A 22,813-nucleotide genomic window follows, 5' to 3' on the forward strand; every position below is an offset into this window, starting at 1 on the left:
AGGCAGCACCTTCCAAACCCGCGACCACTACCAACTAAAAGGACAAGGGCAGCAAATGCATGGGAACACCACCACCTGCAAGTTCCCCTTCAAGTCACACACCATCTTGATTTGGAACCATATCGTCATTCCTTCACTGTAGCTGGGTCAAAATCCAGGAACTCCCTTCCTAACAGCACTGTGGGTATACCTACCTCACATGGACTGCAACGGTTCAAGAAGGCAGCTCACCACCACCTTCTCAAGGGCAATTAGGGATGGGCAATAAACGCTGGCCTAGCCAGCGACGCCTACATCCCATGAATGAATAAAAAAAAGTGTTGCTTAGTGTCCCTTTTATTCCATGGGCTCTAACATTGCTGACACTTTCGCACTTTATCAAATGCCTTTTGGAAGTCAATGTACACCACACCAACAGCATTACCTTCATCAACCCTCTCTGTTGCCTCATTGAAAAAGTCAGGCAAGTTAGTTAAACACGATTTGTCCTTTACAAAACAAGGGCAAAATACTATGGACGCTGGAACTCTGAAATGAGAACAGAAAGTGCCAGAAATACTCAACAGATCTGGCAGCATCTGTGTAAAGAGAAACAGAGTTAATATTTCAGGTCTGTCACCCTTCTTATCGCCCTGAACAAACCTGTGTTGGCTTTCCTTGTGGGACACACACACACACAATGTGATAAAATAAACCCGCCCACAAGCTGTCTTCTTGCTTCACCATTGGCTGATTGGGACAAAGGCGGTCCGCGGCATGACGTCGCGCGTGGGGCTGCGTCTGATGTCATGCGTAAAGTGGGTTGCGCCAGGCAGCTTGTGTTCGGTGCGCGGCGGTTGGAGGAATTTTGTGCGAAGCGGGGGGGTTGTAGGTGGAGGCGATGAGAGCGGTGGTACCGGGACTAACGGTGGGGAATGTCAGTAAAGATCACATAGCTTCGCCGTCGGAGTTGGGCTTCACCTCTCACTCAAAACAACAACACTGCCGCTTGGTGCCATTCATCCGTCTGTTACATATAGGCTCACTGACGGCTGCCTGGCTGTGTGTCTTAGGCCGCCGCTTCTGTCTCCCCGGAGCCGGGGAGCTGTGAATTATCACTGCTATTTGTTGTAGACGAGGGGATTGAAAGCTGCGGAGGAAGGAATCTGTTGCTCCGTGTCTGATTTTCAAAAGGACCAGCCGCATCCATCTGCTGTAAATCCTGCACTGTCTCTAGCAAACGGATAAACCGTCTAATCTAATCCGGTCTCAAGGGTATCGTCTGGCTTTCCATCCTAACGACAGTCGGACATTTGCTTGCCTTACATTATAATTTTTTGGGGGAAAGATGTCCGATGCGTTGTGATTGGCTGTTAACAGGCATAGCTAAATGATGTACCCACGCTTTTATTTGGCAACAGGACAGCTTGGACAATAGTCGTAAAACATGAAGAAAATACTCAGTTTTGCAAAGAAAAAGAGAAAATTTTCTCCCAATACCTCAGACACTGGGAGTGTGGTTTCTGTAGGTTATGAGCTTAAAGAGAAAGATTTGGGAAAACTGCATAAAGCTGCTTCTACTGGGGATTTGCCCAAACTTAGACAGCTCATTAAGAAAAATTATATAAATCAGTTGGATAAAGAAAACAGGTAAGGATGTACCAGACATTAACCAGTCTGATTTAATACCTTGATGTTTGAATTACCATGAGAACAAAGCATTGGAATACAGTGTACCCAAACTATAACTTATGGGTTATAAAACCAAAAAGTGCTGGAAATACTCAGCAGGTCTGGCAGCATCTGTGAAGAGAGGAGCAAAGTTAACGTTTCAGGTTGGTGACCTTTCATCAGAACACACATGCTGCCAGCCAGACCTGCTGAGTATTTCCAGCACTTTTTGATTTTATTTCAGATTTCCAGCATCTGCAGTATTTTGCTTTTATTATAGCTTATGGCTGCTGCAAAGTCCAAGAAATTTGGTTCTATTCCCACTTCCGTTGCTTACATGCTGGTTTGTCCTTTCTGAAGATTGTGATTCTGACGGTTTTGAAAAGGTTGTTAATGCTAATTGCACTTTGGTGGTTAGATTCTGGACGCTGCAGAAAGGCAGAGGTTAATCCTGTTTTCATTTTGAAAAAGGTAGCAACAGTGACCTGTGAGGCTACATACAGAAGTGAGTTTAATAAACAGGAATGTTTATTAAAAGAGGTCATGGAGTATTTGGACTGAATTAAAATCAAAAAAGATGCCATTACATGTTCATGGAGATAAGATCTCGTTAATATAATTTATTTGTTTTCTTTGAGGGTGTGAGAAAGCAGTTTGCTGATAACAGGCAAAAACTGAAAATGCTGGAAATACTCGGTAAGTCAGGCAGCATCGGTGGAGTTCGTGATGGTTCAGATCATTGACCATTCATCAGAACTGGAAAATGTTAAGAGTTGTATGTAAATGGTGGTCCAGGAGAGGAAAGAATAAAAGGTTAGGTCTGCGATAAAGTGAAAGGCAGGATTGATGAAATGATTAAAGGGAAGATGGTATACGACAAACGCGGATGATGGTGGGACAAGTAAAGAAACAAAAAGGTGGGTCTAGAGGAGGTGTAAATGAGAATAGCAGAATCGTTACGAACAGCTGCTGTCTGAAAAATGGGGGCAGTGGTTATAACCTGAAATTTTTTAACTCATTGTGTTCTGAAGGCTGTCAGGTCTGTCTTTAAGATGAGGTGTTATTCCACGAGCTTATGTTGACCTTCATTGAAACAGTGTAGGAGGCTGAGGACAGACGTCAGAGTGGAAATGGCGTGGAGAATTAAAATGACAGAGGACCAGAAGCCTCGGGTCACTTTTGCAGACTGAACAGAGCTGTTTCACAAAGCAGTCACCCAATCTGCGTTTGGTCTCTCCAGTGCAGAGGAGACTGCATTGTGAGCAGTGAATACAGTAAACTAAATTGAAAAGTGCAAATACATCACTTTCACATGAAGGAGTGTTTGGGATCCTGGGTGGTGGGATGTTGGAGATTAAAGGGCAGGTTTTGCATCTGCGATTGCATGGGAAGGTGCCATGGAAAGGGGAGGGGGTATTGGGAGTGATTGAGGAGTGGGCCAGGGTGTTGTGGAGGAACGGTGCCTTTGAAACATTGAATGGGGAAAGGTGCGAAAGATGTGTTTGGCGGTAGAAATGGCGGACGGTAAGCCATTTGAATGTGGAGGTTGGTGGAGTGGAAGAGGAGGAAAAGGAGAATCTTATTGTGGTTCGGGGGGGGGGGGGGTGCGTGGAGAGCAGAAGTGTGGGAAATTGGATGGGCCTGACAATAGGCACGGTCAACTATGGTGGAGGAGAATCCTTGGTTGAGGAAAAAGGAAGATATACTGGTAGGAATTCACTTGTGGAAGTAGTTTATAGGCACCCTAACAGTGATCACACTGTAGGACGGGGCATACAGGAAGAAATAATGGGGGCTTGTGAGAAAGGTACAGAGATAATCATGGGTGATTTTAATCTATAGATAGATTGGACGATTCAGATTGGCAAAGGTGGCCTGGAAGATGAGATCATGGAGTGTTTTCGGGACAGTTTCTTAGAGCAGCATGTTCTACAGCCAAGCAGAGAGCAGGCTACTCTAGATCTGGTAATGTGTAACGAGACAGGATTAATTAATGACCTCATAGTAAAGGCACCCTAGGTAGCAGTGATCACAACATGATTGAATTTTGCATTCAGTTTGAGGGTGAGAAGAGTGGATCTAAGACGAGCATTGTAAACTTAAATAAGGGTAATTATGAGGATTTGAAAACAAAGCTAGCTAAAGTAAATTGGGAAATTAGGTTAAGGGATAGGTCAGTAGAGATGCAGTGACAGACATTTAAGGAAATATTTCATAACACGTAGCAAAGATTCTTTCTTATGAGAAAGATAGACTGTAGGGGAAGGGTGCACCATCTATGACTGACTAAGGAAGTTAAAAAAGGTCAGAAGATTGGACAGAATAGAAAAAAACAGCAAAGATTGACGAAAATAATAATGAGAGAGAAGTTAGAGTACGATAGAAAGCTAGCCAGAAATATAAAAACAGATAGTAGGAGTTTCTACAAGTGTTTAAAAAAGGAAAAAAGGAAGTAAAGTGAGTGTTGATCCTCTAGAGAGAGAGTCTGGGGAGTTAATAATGGAAAATAAGGTAATGGCAGAGGAATTGAACAGATTTTTTTGTATCTGTCTTCACTGTAGAGGATACAAATAACATTCCAAAAATATTTGTGAATCAAGAGTTGAAAGGGAGAGAGGAACTTAAAACAATTACCATCACCATGGAAAGGATATTGAAAAAATTATTCGAACTAAAAACTGCCAAGTCCCCAGGTCCTGATGGACTTCATCCTAGGATCTTAAAAGAAGTGGCTGCTGTGATAGTGGATGCATTGGTTTTAATTTTCCAAAGTTCCCTAGATTCTTGAAAGGTCTCAGCAGATTGGAAAATAGCGAATGTAACTCCGCTATTGGAGAAAGGAGGAAGACAGAAAGCAGGAAACCACAGGCCAGTTAGCTTAACATCTGCCGTAGGGAAAATGCTGGAATCTACTATCAAGGAGGTTATAGCAGAGGGGAGGCATTGGCGTAGTGGTAATGCCACTAGACTAGTAACCCAGAGCCCCAGGTTAATGCTCTGGGGACATGGGTTTGAATCCCACAAGGCAGATGGTGAAATTTGAATTCAATCAATAAATCTGGAATTAAAATATACGATTGTTGATTATAGTAAGAACCCGTCTGGTTCACTAATGTCCTTGAGGGAAGGAAGTTTGCCATCCTTACCTGGCCTGGCCTACATGTGACTCCAGGCCCTCAGCAATGTGGCTGACTCTTAAATGTCCTCTGAAATGGCTCAGCAAGCCACTCAGTTGTACCAAAGCGCTACAAAATCTAAGAAAAGGAACAAAACTGGACAGACCACCCGGCATCAACGTAGGCACTGGAAATGACAATGGCAAACCCAGCCCTGTTGACCCTGCAAAGTCCTCCTGACAAACATCTGGGGTCTGGTGCCAAAATTGGGAGAGCTGTCCCACAGACCAGTCAAACAACAGCCTGATATAGTCATGCTCAAGGAATCATACCTTGCAGACAATGACCCAAACACCATCACCATCTCGGGGTATGTCCTGTCTCACCAGCAAGACAGGCCCAGCAGAGGTGGCGCCACAGTGGTACACAGTCAGGAGGGAGTTGCCCTAGGAGTCCTCAACATTGACTTCGGACTCCATGAAGTCTCATGGCATCAGGTCAAACACGGGCAAGGAGACTTCTTGCTGATTACCACCTACCTGCCCCCCTTGGCTGATGAATCATGTTCTCCATGTTGAACACCAATTGGAAGATGCACTGGGGGTAGCAAGGGCACAAAATGTACTCTGGGTGGGGGACTTCAACGTCCATACCAAGAATGGCTCGGTAGCACCATTACTGATTTAGCTGCTTGACTGGGGCCGGAATTTTGCGCCGCCCCAGCGGGTCAGGTGGGGGCGGCGTAAAATTGAGCGGCAGGCTCCGGGAGGCCTACCCGCCCTGCTTCTGCCTCCGGACAAGTTTACGGTGGTCAGGCGGGGGGTGGGAAATGGCCTGCCCGCCTGAGGCCAATCAAGACCCGTAAGTGGCCACTTAACGTCCACTTAAGGGCCCTCGCCCGCCTCCACAGGTATTTTATCCGTGGCAAGTGGGTGTGCTGGGGACGTGAAAGGCTGTCCAGCGATAGCTGCCAACCTTTCCGCGCCCTGGGGGGGGATATGGCAGTTGGGCACAGGGTGCCAGATTGGTTGCCTCCGCCTCCCAACCCACCCCTGGGGCCCAAGATGCCTCCCTCACCCCAAACGACCACTCCAGCCTCACCAGGGAAGGACTGATCCCCCTGGTGAGGCATGCCACTACTTACCTTCCCTCCTCGATCCATGGCATCGGCTGGGCTGCAGTCCCAGCAATGGCCACCGCTCCCGGTGGCGCTGCTGGGACTAAGAGCTGCCGGCCTGCTGATTGGCTGGCATCTCACTGAGGTGGGACCTCCTCCCTCAAGCGGGTGGAAGTCCCGCCTCGGGATAATTAAAGCCCGGGGACCTGTAAAATACAGGACGGATCCCCGGGCTAGGTGGAAGCAGGTTTGCCACCAAATTTCACGTCGGAGTCCGGCTCCCATCCATCCACTGTAAAATTCCGGCCCGGGTCTGTGGCAGGTGGTGAAGGAACCAGTAAGAGGGAAAAAACCTACTTGATCTCATCCTCACCAGTCTACCTGTCGCAGATGCATCTGTCCACGACAGTATTGGTAGGAGTGATCACTGCACTGTCCTTGTGGAGACAAAGTCTCTTAACATTGAGGATACCCCCCATAGTGTTGTGTGGCACTACCCCCGTGCTAAATGGGATAGATTTCGAATAGATCTAGCAACACAAAACTGGGCATCCATGTGGCGCTGTGGTCCATCGGCATCAGCAGAATTGTATTCAACCACAATCTGTAACCTCATGGCCTGGCATATCCCTCACTCTACCATTACCATCAAGCCGGGGGACCAACCCTGGTTCAATGAAGAGTGCAGGAGGGCATGCCAGGAGTAGCACCAGGCATACCTAAAATGAGGTGTCAGCCTGGTGAAGCTGCAACACAGGACTGTTTGCGTACCAAACAGCAGAAGCAGCAAGCAATAGCTAAGCGATCCCTCAACCACTGGATCAGATCTAACCTCTGCAGTCCTGCCGCATCCAGTCGTGAATGGTGATGGACAATTAAACAACTGTCAGGAGGAGGAGGCTGCACAAATATCACCATCCTCAACAATGGGGGAGCCCAGCAAAATAGTGCAAAAGGCAAAGCTGGAGTATTTGCATCAGTCTTCCGCCAGAAGTACTGAGTGGATGATCCTTCTCGGCCTCCTCCTGAGGTCTCCAGCATCACAGATGCCAGTCTTCAGCCAATCCGATTCACTCCACATGATATCAAGAAACAGCTGAAGGCACTGGATACTGCAAAGGCTATGGGCCCTGACAACATTCTGGCAATAGTACTTAAAACTTGTGCTGCAGAACTAGCCGCGCCTCTAGCCAATCTGTTCCAGTACACTGACATCTACCCGGCAATGTGGAAAATTGCCCAGGTATGTCCTATGCACAAAAAGCAGGACAAATCCAACTTGACCAATTACCGTCCTATCAGTCTAGTCTCGATCAGCAGCAAAATGATGGAAGGGGTTGTTGACAGTGCTATCAAGCGGCACTTGCTCAGCAATAACCTGTTCACTTATGCCCAGTTTGAGTTCCGCCAGGGCGTCTCAACTCCTGACCTCATTATAATCCTTGGTCCAAACTTGGACAAAAGAGCTGAACTCCAGAAGTGAGGGGAGAGTGACTGCCCTTGACATCAAGGCAGCATTTGACCGAGTATGGCATCAAGGAGCCCTAGCAAAACTGGAGTCAATGAATCGGGGGGATAAACTGTCCGCTGGTTGGAGTCATACCGAGCACAAAGGAAGGTGGTTGTTGTTGTTGATCAATTATCTCAGTCCCAGGACGTCACTGCAGGAGTTCCTCAGGCTCAACCATCTTCAGCAGCTTCATGAATAACCTTCCCTCGATTATAAGGTCAGAAGTGGGGCTGTTCACTGATGATTGCACAATGCTCAGCACCATTCGCGACTCCTCAGATACTGACGGCAACCCATGTGCATATGCAGCAAGAGCTGGACAACATCCAGGCTTGGGCTAATTACTAACAAGTAACATTCGCACCACACAAGTGCCAGGCAATGATCATCTCAAACGAGAGGGAATCTTCACCATCTCCCCTTGACATTCAGTGGCATTACCATCACTGAATCCCTCACTATCAACATCCTGAGGATTACCATTGACCAGAAACTGAACTGGACCAGCCACATAAATGCTGTGGTTGCAAGAGCAGGTCAGAGACTGGGAATTCTGCGGGGGGGTAACTCGCTTCCTGTCTCCCCAGTGCCTGTCTCTACAAGGCACAAGTCAGGTATGTGATGGAATATTCTCCACTTGCCCGGATGGGTGCAGATCCAGCAACATTCGAGAAGCTCGACACCATTCAGGGCAAAGCAGGCCGCTTGATTGGCACCTCATCCACCACTGGCGTACAGTGACAGTAGTATATACCATCCACAAGATGCACTGCAGTAACTCACCAAGGCTCCTTCGATAGCACCTTCTAAACCTGCGACCTCTACCACCTAGAAGGACAAGGGCAGCAGGTGCATGGGAACACCACCACCTGCAAGTTCCCTTCCAAGCCACACACCATCCTGACTTCGAACTATATCGCCGTTGCTTCACTGTGGCTGGGTCAAAATCCTGGAACTCCCTTCCTAAAAGCAGTGTTGGTGTACCTACACCCCAAGAACTGCAGCGGTTCAAGAAGGCAGCTCACCACCACCTTCTCAAGGGCAATTAGGAATGGGCAATAAATGCTGGCCTAGCCAGTGATGCCCACATCGCACGAATGAATAAAAAAAAGGTCATTTAGAAAATCTCAATGCAATCAGGCAGAGCCAGTATGGCTTTTTGAAAGGGAAATGATGTTTGACTAATTTTTTTGAGTTCTTTGAGGAAGTAACAAGCAACGTGGATAAAGGGGAACCTGCGGATGTGGTGTACTTGGATTTCTAAAGGCATTTGACAAGGTGCTACATCAAAGATTACTAAACTAAATGAGAGCCCGTGGTATGGGGGTAACATATTAGCATGGATCTAGGATTGGTTAGCTAACAGGAAACAGAGTAGGCATAAATGGGTCTTTTTCAGGTTGGCAATCTGTAATCAGTGGAGTGCCGCAGGGATCAGTGCTGGGGCCTCAACTATTTACAATCTATATTGTCATTAAGGTGCTTCCATTATTAATATTTTGAGGACTCGTGTTTAAAAGATTGTGAAAATTGTTTCATTTGAAGGACTGACGAGGTGCCTGGACTTTTTTAAAATGTTACTGGAAGGATACTTTGGATTTTGTTTTTAAAAGCACTTACTGGAAGAGACATTGAAGTGCTGAATAAACATAAGGAGCCTTACTGGCTATTGGAGTTATGTACAGAGAAGTCACTTGTCTAGGTTTATGGTTGTCAGGAGCTTTTTGGCTTTCTGATTTGGGTGTGGACTGTCTGAATGCTCAATTGGTGTATAGCCTGCTAAGAGAGAAGCCACCCAACTCATCCTCTGTCACCTGTACTGAAAAATGTTCTGAGAATCCAGTGTGATAGCTGAAACCGCTCGTGCAGTAATTCTCCCGAAAAGGCTGCATGACTGCTCCTCAAAGTCTCCTGAACAGAACTGTGCCAGAAAGATCCCAGTGCCAGCCGTCTGTGTATACCTGGAGGCCAGACCAAAGGCCATCTGGAACATTCCATATCTCATCTTATTTTCTTCAAGAATTGACAATAACTTGGCCAAAGTTTTTTTTTAAATTTTATCTCTGCAGAGCCAGTTTTTAATTTTTCTTTTTTTTCCTTTAACTGGTATGAGTTAGGTTATTTTAGAAAGGTGGATATTTATACTTTCATATTTCAAACTGTTAATAAGCTTTGCATCTTTATTGAATGTCTTGTTTTATAATAAATCAATAATTTTGTTTATTGAAGAAATCTGGTTGGCGGATTTTTATTCTGAAACTAATAATATAAATTATATAGTTGGCTGTATTGGTAACTGGGTAAAATATTTAATTATATGTTGTGACCTGTGGAGTAGTGGAACTAGAGAAAGACATTGCTCCAACCTCAGTCGTAACAATATCAATGACTTGGATGAAGGGGCAGAATGTATGGTTTCTAAATTTGCTGGTGCCACAAAGGTAAGTAGGAGAGTGAGTTGTGAAGAGGACATGAGTCTACAAAGGAATTATAGATAGGCTAAGTGAATGGGCAAAGATTTGGCAGATGGAGTATAAAGTGGGAAAGTTTGAACTTGTCCACTTTGCCTGGAAGAATAGAAAAGCAACCCATTATTTAATGGAGAGAGATTGCAGAACTCTGAGATGCAGAGGGATCTGGGTGTCCAAACACACGAAACACAAAAAGTTAGTATGCAGGTACAGCAAGTGATTAAGGCGGCAAATGCAATGTTGTCGTTTATTGCAAGGGGAATGGAATATAAAAGTAGAGATGTTTTGCTACAGTTGTACAGGGCATTGGTGAAACTACATGTACGGTGTATAGTTTTGGCCTCCTTACTTAAGAGAGGATATAATTGCATGGGAAGCAGTTCAGAGAAGGTTCACTCGACTGATTCCTAGGATGAGATGGTTATCTTACGAGGAAAGGTTGGGTCTGTATTCATTGGAGTTTAGAAGGATGAAAGATGATCTTATTGAAACATACAAGATCCTGAGGGGACTTGGCAGGGTGGATGTTGAAAGAATGTTTCCCCTTATAAAAGAAACTAAGATTAAGGGGCATGGTTGAAAGACAGAGATGAGGAGAATTTTTTTTCTCTCGGGGTCGTATGTCTGTGGAACTCTCTTCCCCAGACAGTGGTAGAGACAGGGTCATTGTATGTTTTTAAGGCAGAGGTAGACAAACAAGGAAGTCAAAGGGTATCGGGGGTAGGCAGGAAAATGGAGTTGAGTCCACAAGCAGATCAGCCATGATCTTACAGAATGGCGGAGCGGGCCTGAGGGGCAGAATAGCCTACACCACCTCCTAGTTCGTATGAGATGGGAATTAGTTAAGATACCTCCCCCAATCTCGGACCCCCATTTTCTCAACTTTTGCCGCGTCTGAAGAGTCTATATGTAATTATATGCAGTATGAGCAGACTGAAAAAATTTACTAATTAAAGTGAGCCATCTAGCTATACTGTATCTTGATCCAAATTTGCTTATATTCTTTATTCACGTTTTTCTCATTACTGGATCAGCCCTTCCAGTGCTTGCATATTTCTTTGTCCGATAGTAAATGGTGTTGAACGGTTAATTTTCACAAGCGTAATGTATATCAAGTTTGCAGTAATATTTCTATTCATAGTTATAAGCAGTCAAAATTACTGATACAACTGTTTTTGTATCATACTTGTAATTGAAGAATTTCTGGGAGACGGTGGCTAATACTCTGGGGACACGGGTTCACATCCCACCATGGCAGCTGGTGCAGTTTAAATTCAATGAATCAATAAAATTCAACTAATTAATAAAACATCTGGATTTGAAAGCTAGTCTCAGCAATGGTGACCACAAAACTAAGTTTATAATCGTAAAAACCCATCTGGTTCACTAATGTCCTTTAGGGAAGGAAATCTGCTGTCCTTATCTGGTACATGTGACTCCAGACGGACAGCAATGTGGTTGACTCTTACCTGCCGTCTGAAATGGCCGAGCAAGCCATTCAGTTGTACGAAACCGCTACACAAAAGTTGGAAAGGAATAAAACTGGATGGAACACCCGACATCGACCTAGGCACCAGAACTGACAACAGCAAACCCAGCCCCTGTCGACCCTGCAGAGTCCTCCTTACTAACATCTGGGGTCTTGTGTCAAAATTGGGAGAGCTGACCCACAGGCTAGTCAACTAACAGTCTGACATGGTCATATAGAAACATACCTGACATCCAATGTCCCAGACACTACCATCACCATTCCTGGGTATGTCCTGTCCCAACAGCAGGACATTCTCACCGAGGTGGCAGCACAGTAATATACAGTCGGGAGGGAATTACCCTGGGAGTCACAAAATCACAGAATTATTAGAGCGCAGAAGGAGGCCATTTGGCCCATCATGTCTGCACTGGCTCTCCAAATGAGCAATTCACCTAGTGCCAGGCCCCCTCCTTCTCCCCGTAATCCTTCACCTTGCTGTCAGACAGTACATTTCAGACCTTAACCACTCACTGCATGAAAGAGTTTTTCCTCATGTCGCTTTTGCTTCTTTTGCCAATTACTTTAAATCTGTGCCCTCTCGTTCTCGATCCTTTCACGAGTGGGAACAGTTTCTCTCTATCTATTCTGTCCAAACCCCTCGTGATTTTGAATATCTCTATCAAATCATCTCTCAGCCTTTCTCCAAGGCAAACAGTTCCAGCTTCTCCAATCTATCTTAATAACTGAAGTTCCTTATCCCTGGAACCATTCTCATGAATCTTTTCTGCACTGCCTCCAGTGCTTTCACATCTTCCCTAAAGTGTGGCATCCAGAACTGGACGCAGTACTCCAGCTGAGGCTGAACTGGTGTCTTATACAACTTCAACATAACCTCCTTGCTGTTGTACTCTGTGCCCCTATTAATAAAGCCTAGGATACTGTATGCTTTATTAACCACTTTCTCAACCTGTCCTGCCACCTTCAATAACTTATGCACATATACACCCGGGTTCCTCTGCTCCTGCACCCTGATTAAAGTTGTACCCTTTATTTTATATTGTCTCTCCATGCTCTTCCTACCAAAATGAATCACTTCACATTTCTTTGCATTGAACTTCCTCTGCCACTTGTCTGCCCATTCCACCAACTTGTCTATGTCCTTTTGTTGTTCTACACAGTCCTCCTCACAGTTTACAATGCTTCCAAGTTTTGTATCATCCGCAAGTTGATATTGTACCCTGTACACCAAGGTCTAGGTCATTAATATGTATGAGGAAGACCAACACTAACCCCTGGGGAACTCCACTACAAACCTTCCTCCAGTTCGAAAAACATCCATTAGTCACTGCTGTCTGTTTTCTGTCATACAGCCAATTTCATATCAATGTTGCTACTGTCCCTTTTATTCCATGAGCTATAACTTTGCTCACAAGTCTGTTGTGCAGCACTGTATCAAAATACTTTCTGGAAGTCCATGTACACCACATCAACAGCATTGCCCTCATCAATGCTCTCTGTTACCTTTACAAAAAACTCCAGCATTGACTCTGGACCCCATGAAGTCTCATGGCACCAGGTCAGATATGGGCAAGAAAACCTCCTGATGATTACCACCTACTGCCCTCCCTTAGCTGATGAATCAGTACTCTTCCATGTTGAACGCCACTTGTGAGAGGCACTGAGGGTGGCAAGTGTACAGAATGTACTCCTAGGTGGGGGACTTCAATGTCTGTCACCAAGAATGGCTCGGTATCTCCTGGCTGTACTACGAAGACTTATGCTGCAGATCTAGCCATGCCCCTGGCCATGCTGCTCCAATACAGCTACTACACTGGCATCAACCAGACACTGGAGAATTGCCCAGATATGTCACAAAAAGCAGGATAAATGCAATCCAGCCAATTAGCGTCCCATCAGTCTACTCTTGATCATCCGCAAAGTGATGGAAGGTATCAACAGTGCTATCAAGCGCACCTTAAACACCAATAACCTGCTCACTGATGCTCAGTTTGGGTTCTGCCAAGGCCACTCAGCTTCTGACCTCATTACAGCTTTGGTCCACACATGGACAAAAGAGTAGAAGTCAAGAGGTGAGGTGAGAGTGATTGACCTTGATATCAAGGCAGCATTTGACCATGGCATAAAACAGCCCTAGCCAAATTGAAGTCAATGAGAATCATGGGGAAAACACTCCACTGGTTGGAGTCATACCAGGCATCAAGGAAGATGGATGTGGTTGTTGGAGACCAATCATTTCAGTCCCAGGACGTTGCTGCAGAAGTTCTTCAGGGTAGTGTTTGAGGCCCAACCATCTTCAGCTGCTTCATCAATGACCTTCCCTCCATCATAAGTCAGAAATGGGGATGTTGACTGATGAATGTGCAATGTTCAGGACCATTCGCAACTCCTCAGATACTGAAGCAGTCTGTGTCCATATGCAACAAGACCTGGACAACATTCAGGCTTGGGCTGATAAGTGGCGTGTAACATTCATGCCACACAAGTGCCAGGCAGTGACCATCTCCGAGAGAGAATCTAATCATCTCCCCATGACATCCAATAGCATTACCCTTGATGAATCACAAAAACACAAGAACACTGAGCTGAAGTAGACCATATGGCCCATCAAACCTGTTCTGCCATTCAGTACGATCATGGCTGATCTTGGGCTTCAATTCTACTTTCCTGCCAGCTCCCCATATCCTAAAGGCCTGCTACCCGATGATGTGTCGGATTCGGGTTGGGTCGGGCCCATCTTCTGGGTACGGCTTTCAAGCTCGGGTTGGGTCGGGCCAAGTCTGGGTAAGTGCTCTGCTGGTAAGTATTGAAATTAAAAAACTTACCCGAGCTGGGTGTCTGGGACGAAACTGAGTCTGCGCAGTGAGCGAGTGATGTCACTATGATGTCATCATTCATGCGCTGCAGCGTCGTGGAGCTTCCCAGTCGGAAGGTAAGTAAAGGGATGGTCGGGTTGGGCTTGGGGCAAAATTGGAGGGGCTTGGGCTGGGTCGGACTCTGGTCCGCTGTGGTTCGATCGGGTTCTTTTTCCCGATCTGAGCAGGCCTTACCATATCCCTTGATTCCCTGTGAGACCAAAAATCTGTCTATCCCAGCCTTAAACGTATTTAGTGATGGAGCATCCACAACCCTCTGGGGTAGAGAATTCCAAAGATTCACTACTCTTTTGAGTGTAGTAATTTTTCCTCATCTCAGTCCTGAATGATTGGCCCCTTATCCTGAGACTGTGTCCCTGTGTTCTAGATTCACTGACCAGTGGAAACAATCTCTCAAGCCCTTTCAGAATCTTGTATGTCTCAATTAGATCGCTTCTCATTCTTCTAAACTTCAGAGAATATAGGCCCAATTTACTCAGCCTCTCATCACAGGACAACCCTTTCATCCCAGGGACCAATTTAGTAAATCTTTGCTGCATTGCGTCCAGTGCAAGTATATCCTTTCTTAAATGTGGAGACCAAAACTGCACATAGTATTTCAGGTGCGGTCTCACGAAAGCCCTGTACAATTTTAGTAAGACTTCTTTATTCCTGTACTCCAATCCCCTTGCAATAAAGGCCAACATGCCATTTTCCCTCCTAATAGCCTGCTGCACCTGCATGTTAACTTTGTGTGTTCTATGTACGAGTACCCCCAAATCTCTCTGAACATTGGGGCGGCACAGTGGCGCAGTGGTTAGCACCGCAGCCTCACAGCTCCAGGAACCCGGGTTCGATTCTGGGTGCCGCCTGTGCGGAGTTTGCAAGTTCTGCCTGTGACCGCGTGGGTTTTCGCCGGGTGCTCCGGTTTCCTCCCGCAGCCAAAAGACTTGCAGGTGATAGGTAAATTGGCCATTGTAAATTGCCCCTAGTGTAGGTAGGTGGTAGGGAACATGGGATTACTGTAAGGTTAGTATAAATGGGTGGTTGTTGGTCGGCACAGACGCGGTGGGCCGTAGGGCCTGTTTCAATGCTGTATCTCTAAAATAAATTTTAAAAATAAAATAAAATCAACACTTACCAGTTTCACAACTTTGAAAAAATATTTTGCTTTTCTATTTTTATGACCAAAGTGAACAACTTCACATTTCCCTACATTATTCTCCATTTGCTGCCTTGTGCCCACTCACTTAAACCTGTCTATATCTCTTTGCAGCCTCTCTACATCCTCCCCACAGCTTATCTTTCCACCGAACTTTGTATCATCAGCAAACATTACTCTGTCTCTTCATCCGAGTCATTAATATAGAGTGTAACTAGCTGAGGTCTCAGCACTGATCCTTGTGGCACCCCACTATTTTCTGCCTGCCAACTTGAAAATACCCCATTTATGCCCACTCTCTGCTTCCTGTCTGTTGACCAATCCTCCATCCACGCTAATATATTACCCCCAACACCATTAGCCCTTATCTTGCCTATTAATCTTTTATGTGGCACCTTATTGAATGCCTTTTGAAAATCCAGGTATACTACATCTACTGGTTTCCCTTTATCTACCCTACTAGATACATCCTCAAAAAAACTCTAATAAATTTGTAAAACTATGCTGACTTGTTCTAATCATACTATGTTTTTCCAAGTGCAATGTTAAGACTTCTTTAATAATAGTTTCCAGCATCTTCCCAATGACTGATGTTAGGCTAACTAGCCTGTAGTTCCCTGTTTTCTCTTTACCTCCTTTCTTGAAAATTGGCATAACATTTGCCAACTTCCAATCTGACAGGACCATTCCTGAATCTAAGGAATTCTGGAAAGTCATTGTTAACGCATCAACTATCTCTGCAGCTATCTCTTTTAAAACCCTAGGATATAGGCCATTTGGTCCCGGGGACTTGTCAGATTTTAGTCCCTCAAGTTCCTGCAATACTTTTTCTCGGCTGATATCAATATCCTTAATTTCCTCACTCTTTTTAGCCCCTAGGTTACTGCCTATTTCTGGTATGGTAATTCCCCACTATCAACATCCTTGGGTTACCATTGACCAGAAACTAAACTGGAGCAGCCACATAAATACTGTGGCTACAAGAGCAGGTCGGAGACTGAGAATTCTGCGGTGTGTACCCATCTCCTGACTCCCCAAAGCCTGTCCACCATCTATAAGGCACAAGTGAGGTGTTTGATGGAATACTTTCCACTTGCCTGGATGAGTGTGACTCCAACAACACCATCCAGGACAAAGCAGCCCACTTGATTGGCATCCCATCCACCACCTTAAACATTCACTGCCTCCACCATTGACTCACAATGGCAGCAATGTGTACTATCTACAAGCTGCACTGCAGCAATTCACCATACCACCTTCGACAGCACCTTCCAAACCCGCAACCTCTTCCTTCAAGAAGGACAAGGGCAGCAGACACATGGGAACACTGCCATCTGCAAGTTCCCCTCCAAGCCACACAGCACCCTGACTTGGAAATATATCCCTGTTCCTTCACTGTCATTGGATCAAAATCCTGGAACTGCCTCCCTAACAGCACTGTGGGTGTACCCACACCAGCTGGACTGCAGCGGTTCAAGAAGGCAGCTCACCACCACCTTCTCAAGAGCAATTAGGGATGGACAACAAATGCTGGCCTTGCCAGCGATGCCCACATCCCATGAAACAAATAAAAAAACAAATTTGCAAATGCATTGCATTATATCTAGTAACCGTAATGAAAACCCAATCGTGCATTATTGGAAAATTAGCGTGTGCTGACTTTGCAATATGCATGTAAGAAATTGGATTCAGTGTTCTGATTTCCTGCCATATGATTTGGACCAAACCCCATAGTGTTACGACTGAGGTAGGAAGAGTGCACTGTTTTTTCTAGTTCCACTTCTCCACAGCTCACAACATACATTTAACTGTTTACCCAATTACCAGTACGGTCCATCATAGACTCTCTTCTTATCCCAGAATAAAATACACCAACCAGGTTTCTTTACTCGACAACAAAATTATCGGTTTATTATAAAACCAGACTTAACCAGCATTAACACAGATTGAAATATGAAAGTTCCCTTTTTATCTTAGACTCTCTCTCGCACTCGCTTACTCTCTCACACGCCGGTTAACCAAATAAAAATAAATTTTCTTGTTCGAGCTCTGTTACAAAAAAAAAGACAAGAAAAAACTTTGGCCAAATACTTGCTAATTCTTGAAGGAAAAAAGAGATATGGGAAGATGTCCATTATTCCGTTTTTGGTTTGGCATCCGAAATATGTGTAGATGGCTGTCACTTGGATCTTTCTCTGGAACAATTTGTTCAGGTGGCGTTGAGGATTTATCCGGCAGGTTTTTCCAGCGTCTCAGGAGAAATGTAGCAATAGGGGTTTCAAGCAGGCCTTTCAGGACAAATGTAGCATCAATTTCTCTATTTCTTATACTTGCTTCAAAGAGCTTCTCAAAGAGATGGAAAAACTGACAGGCTTTTCAAAGAGATGGAACTGGTTGAGCTGGGGTTTTGTCCTTCAGGTTGATTTTTAAAATTCCAACTAACTGTCAGAAGCGAAACCAAAATCAATCTCAAGAGTCCAGACTCCTGAACCCTATAAATCTTGATCCGTCACTTCTCTGTAAACATCTCCCGTAAATCAAAAACCCCTGCTGGGTAATTATCTGAAGACAGGTGACTTCCACGAAGGGCTGTTTACAAACCAAGTCCAAAAGACCTTATGATGACCTCTTTTTTTTAAAAAAAAACTAAGTCCAGCATCTATGGAATCCTTTTTTCAGTTTTAAAACACAAGTCCTCAAAATTTAACAAAAAAATGAAAGTACTTTAGTAACAATCATGAGCAGTTATCATGTTTATTGGCAGGTGATTCTATACTTGGCTCTGCTGGTTTATCATCCCAATTACTGCCCTCCCAATTTATTATTAATTGAAGCTTCATTTTATTTATTGAGGTTAGATGGGTTGGTGAACTGTGCATTTCAATTCAACAACATAACAGCTCTGGATTTCACTTTCCAGCAGTGAGTTAGCATGGGCAGAAGAAGCTTCATCACTGGTATTCTGTATCGATTTTGATGTACAACTGCATTGCATATTATGTTTATGCCAGGAATAGAGATCTTGCTTGAACAACTTTTCTGACCTGCTCCAATTATTCTCTAGTAAAGAACTGATAACCTGGCAACATCTCTGCAATACTTGAGGCAAAACTTTGGTATGGATTAGATGGCTCTCATGAAGTCTATTGATTTGCATGACTTTGGACTATATGAAAATGAAGTGTTTTTATTCCTTTATTCTGCCTTGCTTCAAAACTGAGATGTATACAAAACTGAGATGTATAAAACACTGAAATTGCCAATGGTGACATTTTTGTCAACTAATTTCCACTCATTTGTCACTTGTTCACTCTAACGGTGGTCAGTGTGATTACATTAAGTTGCTGTTTGTTGAGCTTAAATAGCTCTTACAAGTCGTCTTTTCGACTTTTCTCGTCTTTCAGATGAGACCTCAAACTGAAGCCTTGTCGACTGTCTCAGGTGAACGTAAAAGAGCCCATGGCACTATTTCGAAGAAGAGCAGGAGAGCCATGGCCAATATCTATCCCTCAACCAATATTGCTTCTTAAAATCTGCTCATTATCACATTGCTGTTTATGGAAGCAGTTAGCTGCCGCGTTTCATACATTTCAAAGAATGAAAGAATTTCATTGGCTGTAAAGTGTTTTGGGATGATTTGAGGTTGTGAAAGGGGCTATGTAAATACACATCTTTCTTTTCTTTTTAAAGACAAATTAATTAGATCATGGTTAATTTATCTTGACAGAATTACTGATTTTAGGAAATTAGAACATTTGATTAAAACTTGTCACTCTGGTTCTTATTGCAGACCCTACAAAATGTTTACCATTCCTTTCTCATTTTGCTATTATGGCTGACTCGCTGTGCCTTTTTTTATGGCACCCTGCTCCCCTCTTCAGTTTTACTCTTGCAGTTCTGGAAATAATTTGATCAAGTACAGACTCTTTTTGTTTTGGCCCTGTCAGTCACAATTTAGGCACTGTTTTCTCTCCAGTCACACTGGGGAGGTTAGAAAATATGGAAGTTAGGATAAGTAGTAGATTGGAGCACAGCTAATGGGGGATAGATGATGGAAAAAGGTCAGGGTAGAGCCAAAAAGGGAAATGGAGGCGAGAGAGATGGGTCAAGTGGAAAGTTGGGGATACACTGAGGTAAAACATCAAGGGAAAGACAGGTGATTGAAGGAAATAAGGGTGAGAGAAAAAAAGAGATAAATGGTGTGGAGAAGAGAGAGACATTGGCCTTGCCGTTTTTCTCCTGGGCAGGAATGCCGCAAAGCGAGTGCCATTCCTGACTGGGAATGCCAGCAAGCAGACCTGGCCGAATTTAAAAGCCAGGCCTTATTTGCATGCTGCTTGTTGACTTCCTGACCAAAACAGCCAGGAAATCAGAAAGAAGTTTCTTCTAAAATTGTGCCAGCTGGAGGCAGATTCTAGGGACCAAAGAGAGCAGACCCCAGCACTAAGGTAAGTGGATAGTGGGGATTGTTGGTGGGGAGAGTGGCCATCCTGGTGCAGGTGAGATCCAAGGTTTCTTTGTAGAGGCTGGAGGAGCACTTCTGTTCCTCTTGACCGACAAGAAAACTTAAGTAACTTGACTTATTGGGCCTTGGCACGTGTTCCTGGCGAAACATCATTGACCCGAAACTTTAACTCTGTTTCTCTCTCTTCAGATGCTTGCTAACCTGTTGCATATTAACAGCATTTTCTGCTTTGATTTCAGATCCTCCCTATGATATTTTGTTCCCCCCCTTTTCTCTCCATTCCCTTTTCCTCCCCCACCAGATCCAGACCCTTTCTGGATTATGGTATGGCATTCATTGATTATGAATGATTCTGTGAATCTCTTAGATCTTCAAGTATTGTAACTTAATGCACCTTCTGTGGAATTGCAATGTTTGTTTTTTTTTTAATTGATTCATCTCATGGGATGTGGATGTCGCTGGCAAGGCCATCATTTATTGCACATCCCTATTGGAGCTCAAGAAGGTGGTGGTGAGCTGCCACATTGGGCCACTGCAGTCCATGTGGTGAAGGCTCTCCCACAGAGCTGTTAGGTAGGGAGTTTCAGGAGATTGACCCAGTGACAATGAAGAAGCACCAATATATGTCCAGGTCAGGATAGTGTGGCACCTGGAGGGGAACTTGAAGGTGGTGGTACCATGCATCTGCCGCCCTTGATTTTCTAGGTGGAAGTGTTTGTGCGTTTGGAAAGTGCTGTCGAAGAAGCCTTAGCGAATTGTTGCAGTGCATCTTGTAAATGGGACACACTGCTGCCAAAGTGCACTGATGGTGGAGGGAGTGCATGTGGATGGGGTGCCAATCAAGTAGATACCTTGTCATGGATGGTGTCGAGCTGCTTGAGTATTGTTGGAACTTCACTCATCCAGGAAAGCGGAGAATAACCATCGCACTCCTGACTTGTCTCTAATAGGTGGTGGAAAGGCTTTGGGAAGTCAGGAGGTGAGTTACTTGTCATGGAATATCCAGCCTCTGCCCTGCTCTTGTAGCCACAGTATTTATATCGCTAGTCCAGTCAAGTTTCTGGTCAATGGACACCCCAAGGACGTTAATGGTGGGAGATTTGACAATGGTAATGCTATTGGATGTCAAGGGTACTTTTTTTTGCTATTGGACATTTTTTTGTTGGAGTTGGTCATTGCCTGGCACTTGTGTTGTGCAAATTTTGCTTGCTAATTAGCAGCCCAACTGGGAATATTGTCCAGGTCTTACTGCATGTGGGCATGGATTGCTTCATTGTCTGGGGAGTTGCAAATGTAACTGAACATTGCAATAATCCCAGCTTCTGACTTTTATGATGGAAGAACAGTCATTGCTGAAGATGAATGGGCCTAGGACACAACCCTGAGGAACTCCTGCAGCGATGTCATGAGGCTGAGATGATTGTTGCCAAACATCCACAACCATCTTCCTTTGTGTTAGGTATAACTTCAACTGGTGGAGAGCGTTCCCACTGATCCTCATTGGCTTCAGATTTACTAGAGATCCTTGGTGAGTACCACTTGATAGCACCATCGGTGATGCCTTCCATCACTTTGCTGATGTTTGGGAGTAGGCTGATGGGGTGGTAATTAGCCAGAGTGGATTTGACTGGCTTTTTGTGGACATGTGCAGAGGTCACTCCTACCAATAATGCCATGGACAGAATCATTTGCAACAGGCAGATTGATGAGAAAGAGGTGATGTAGGTTTTTTCCCATGTGTTGGTTCTCTCATCACCTGTTGTAAGTCCTGTCTGGCAGCTATGCCAAGCTTGGTGATGGACATTGAAGTTCCCTCAGCCAGAGTGCCACCTTAATTCTTCTTCCAAGTGGTGTTCAACATGGAGTTCTTATTCTTCAGATGAGGGAGGGTGGTAGGTGGTGATCAGCAGGAGGTTTTCTTTGACATGTTTGTCCTGATGCAGTGAGACTTCTTGGGGATTGGAGTCATTGACTCCCAGGGCCACTCTCTCTCCACTGTGCCCCTATCTTTAATGAGTATGTCCTGCTGGTGGGACAGGCAATACCCAGGGATGGTGATGTTGTTTGATATCCAATAACTTCATGGTGACCATTACTGTTACTAGCTTTTTATTCCAGAACTGAATTCAAATTCACAAGCTGCCCTGGTGGTATTTGAATTTTTATCTTTGGATTATTAGTCCAGATCCAGTACGCCAGTACAGTTGTTTGACGATTTACAGAAAAGAATCTTTGATCAAGCTTCCACATATATTCTTAGTTACTATAGACATGTTTTTTTCAACAAATGGGATTCAGGATTATTAGAAATGCACCAGAGAAATACTGTGGATATGCTGGCTAGATAGGCCAAAGATGATCTTCCTGAAACTGTTACTACATTATTATGAAATAAAAAACAAGAAATGCTGGAAATACTCAGCAGGTCTGGCAGCATCTGTGGAGAGAGAAGCAGAGTTAACGTTTCAGGTCAGTGACTCTTCAGAACTGACAAATATTAGAAATGTAAAAGATTTTAAGCAAGTAAAGTGGGGGTGGAGCAAGAGATAACAAAAGAGAAGCTGTTGATAGGACAAGGTCACAGAGAATATCTGACCAGAAGGTCATGGAGCAAAGGCAAATGGTATGTTAATGGTGTGGTGAAAGACAGAGAGGGTGTGAATAGACTGTAAAGCACAAAGCACTCCAAGCACAATCATTAAAAAAAAATTTAAAAAACAGAAACAGTGGGTAGGCACAGTAGAAACAAACTAAACAAACTAAACACACTAAAAAACCTAAAATAAAATAACCAAATAAAAAAAGACCTAAAATAAAATAACCAAATAAAAAAGAAAAAAAAAACTAAACATAAAAGGGGGGCCCAATCATGCTCTGAAACTGTTGAATTCAATGTTCAGTCCGTCAGGCTGTAGCGTGCCTAATCGGTAAATGAGATGCTGTTCCTCGAGCTTGCGTTGATGTTCGCTGGAACACTG

The 22,813-nt window shown here is 44.4% G+C and overlaps 1 protein-coding gene across 8 annotated transcripts in view; it reads left to right on the top strand.

Annotated features, from left to right (window-relative positions):
* Nucleotides 1-813: 813 nt before the first annotated feature.
* The window catches only part of si:ch211-272n13.3 (ankyrin repeat domain-containing protein 26), a 260,148-nt gene continuing 238,148 nt past the window's right edge, over nucleotides 814-22,813 (top strand). For all 8 annotated transcript variants that reach the window (XR_010976854.1, XR_010976855.1, XM_068050522.1 and 5 more), the window contains exon 1: nucleotides 814-1,629. Coding sequence is in view for 6 of the 8 variants with exons in the window: in XM_068050522.1 (XP_067906623.1) it covers nucleotides 1,427-1,629 (203 nt within the window). In the remaining 2 variants the exon portion in view is untranslated. The remainder of the gene's footprint in view (nucleotides 1,630-22,813) is intronic.

The sequence above is a fragment of the Heterodontus francisci genome, chromosome 18 (genome assembly GCF_036365525.1).
Source record: "Heterodontus francisci isolate sHetFra1 chromosome 18, sHetFra1.hap1, whole genome shotgun sequence".
Taxonomy (NCBI): domain Eukaryota; kingdom Metazoa; phylum Chordata; class Chondrichthyes; order Heterodontiformes; family Heterodontidae; genus Heterodontus; species Heterodontus francisci.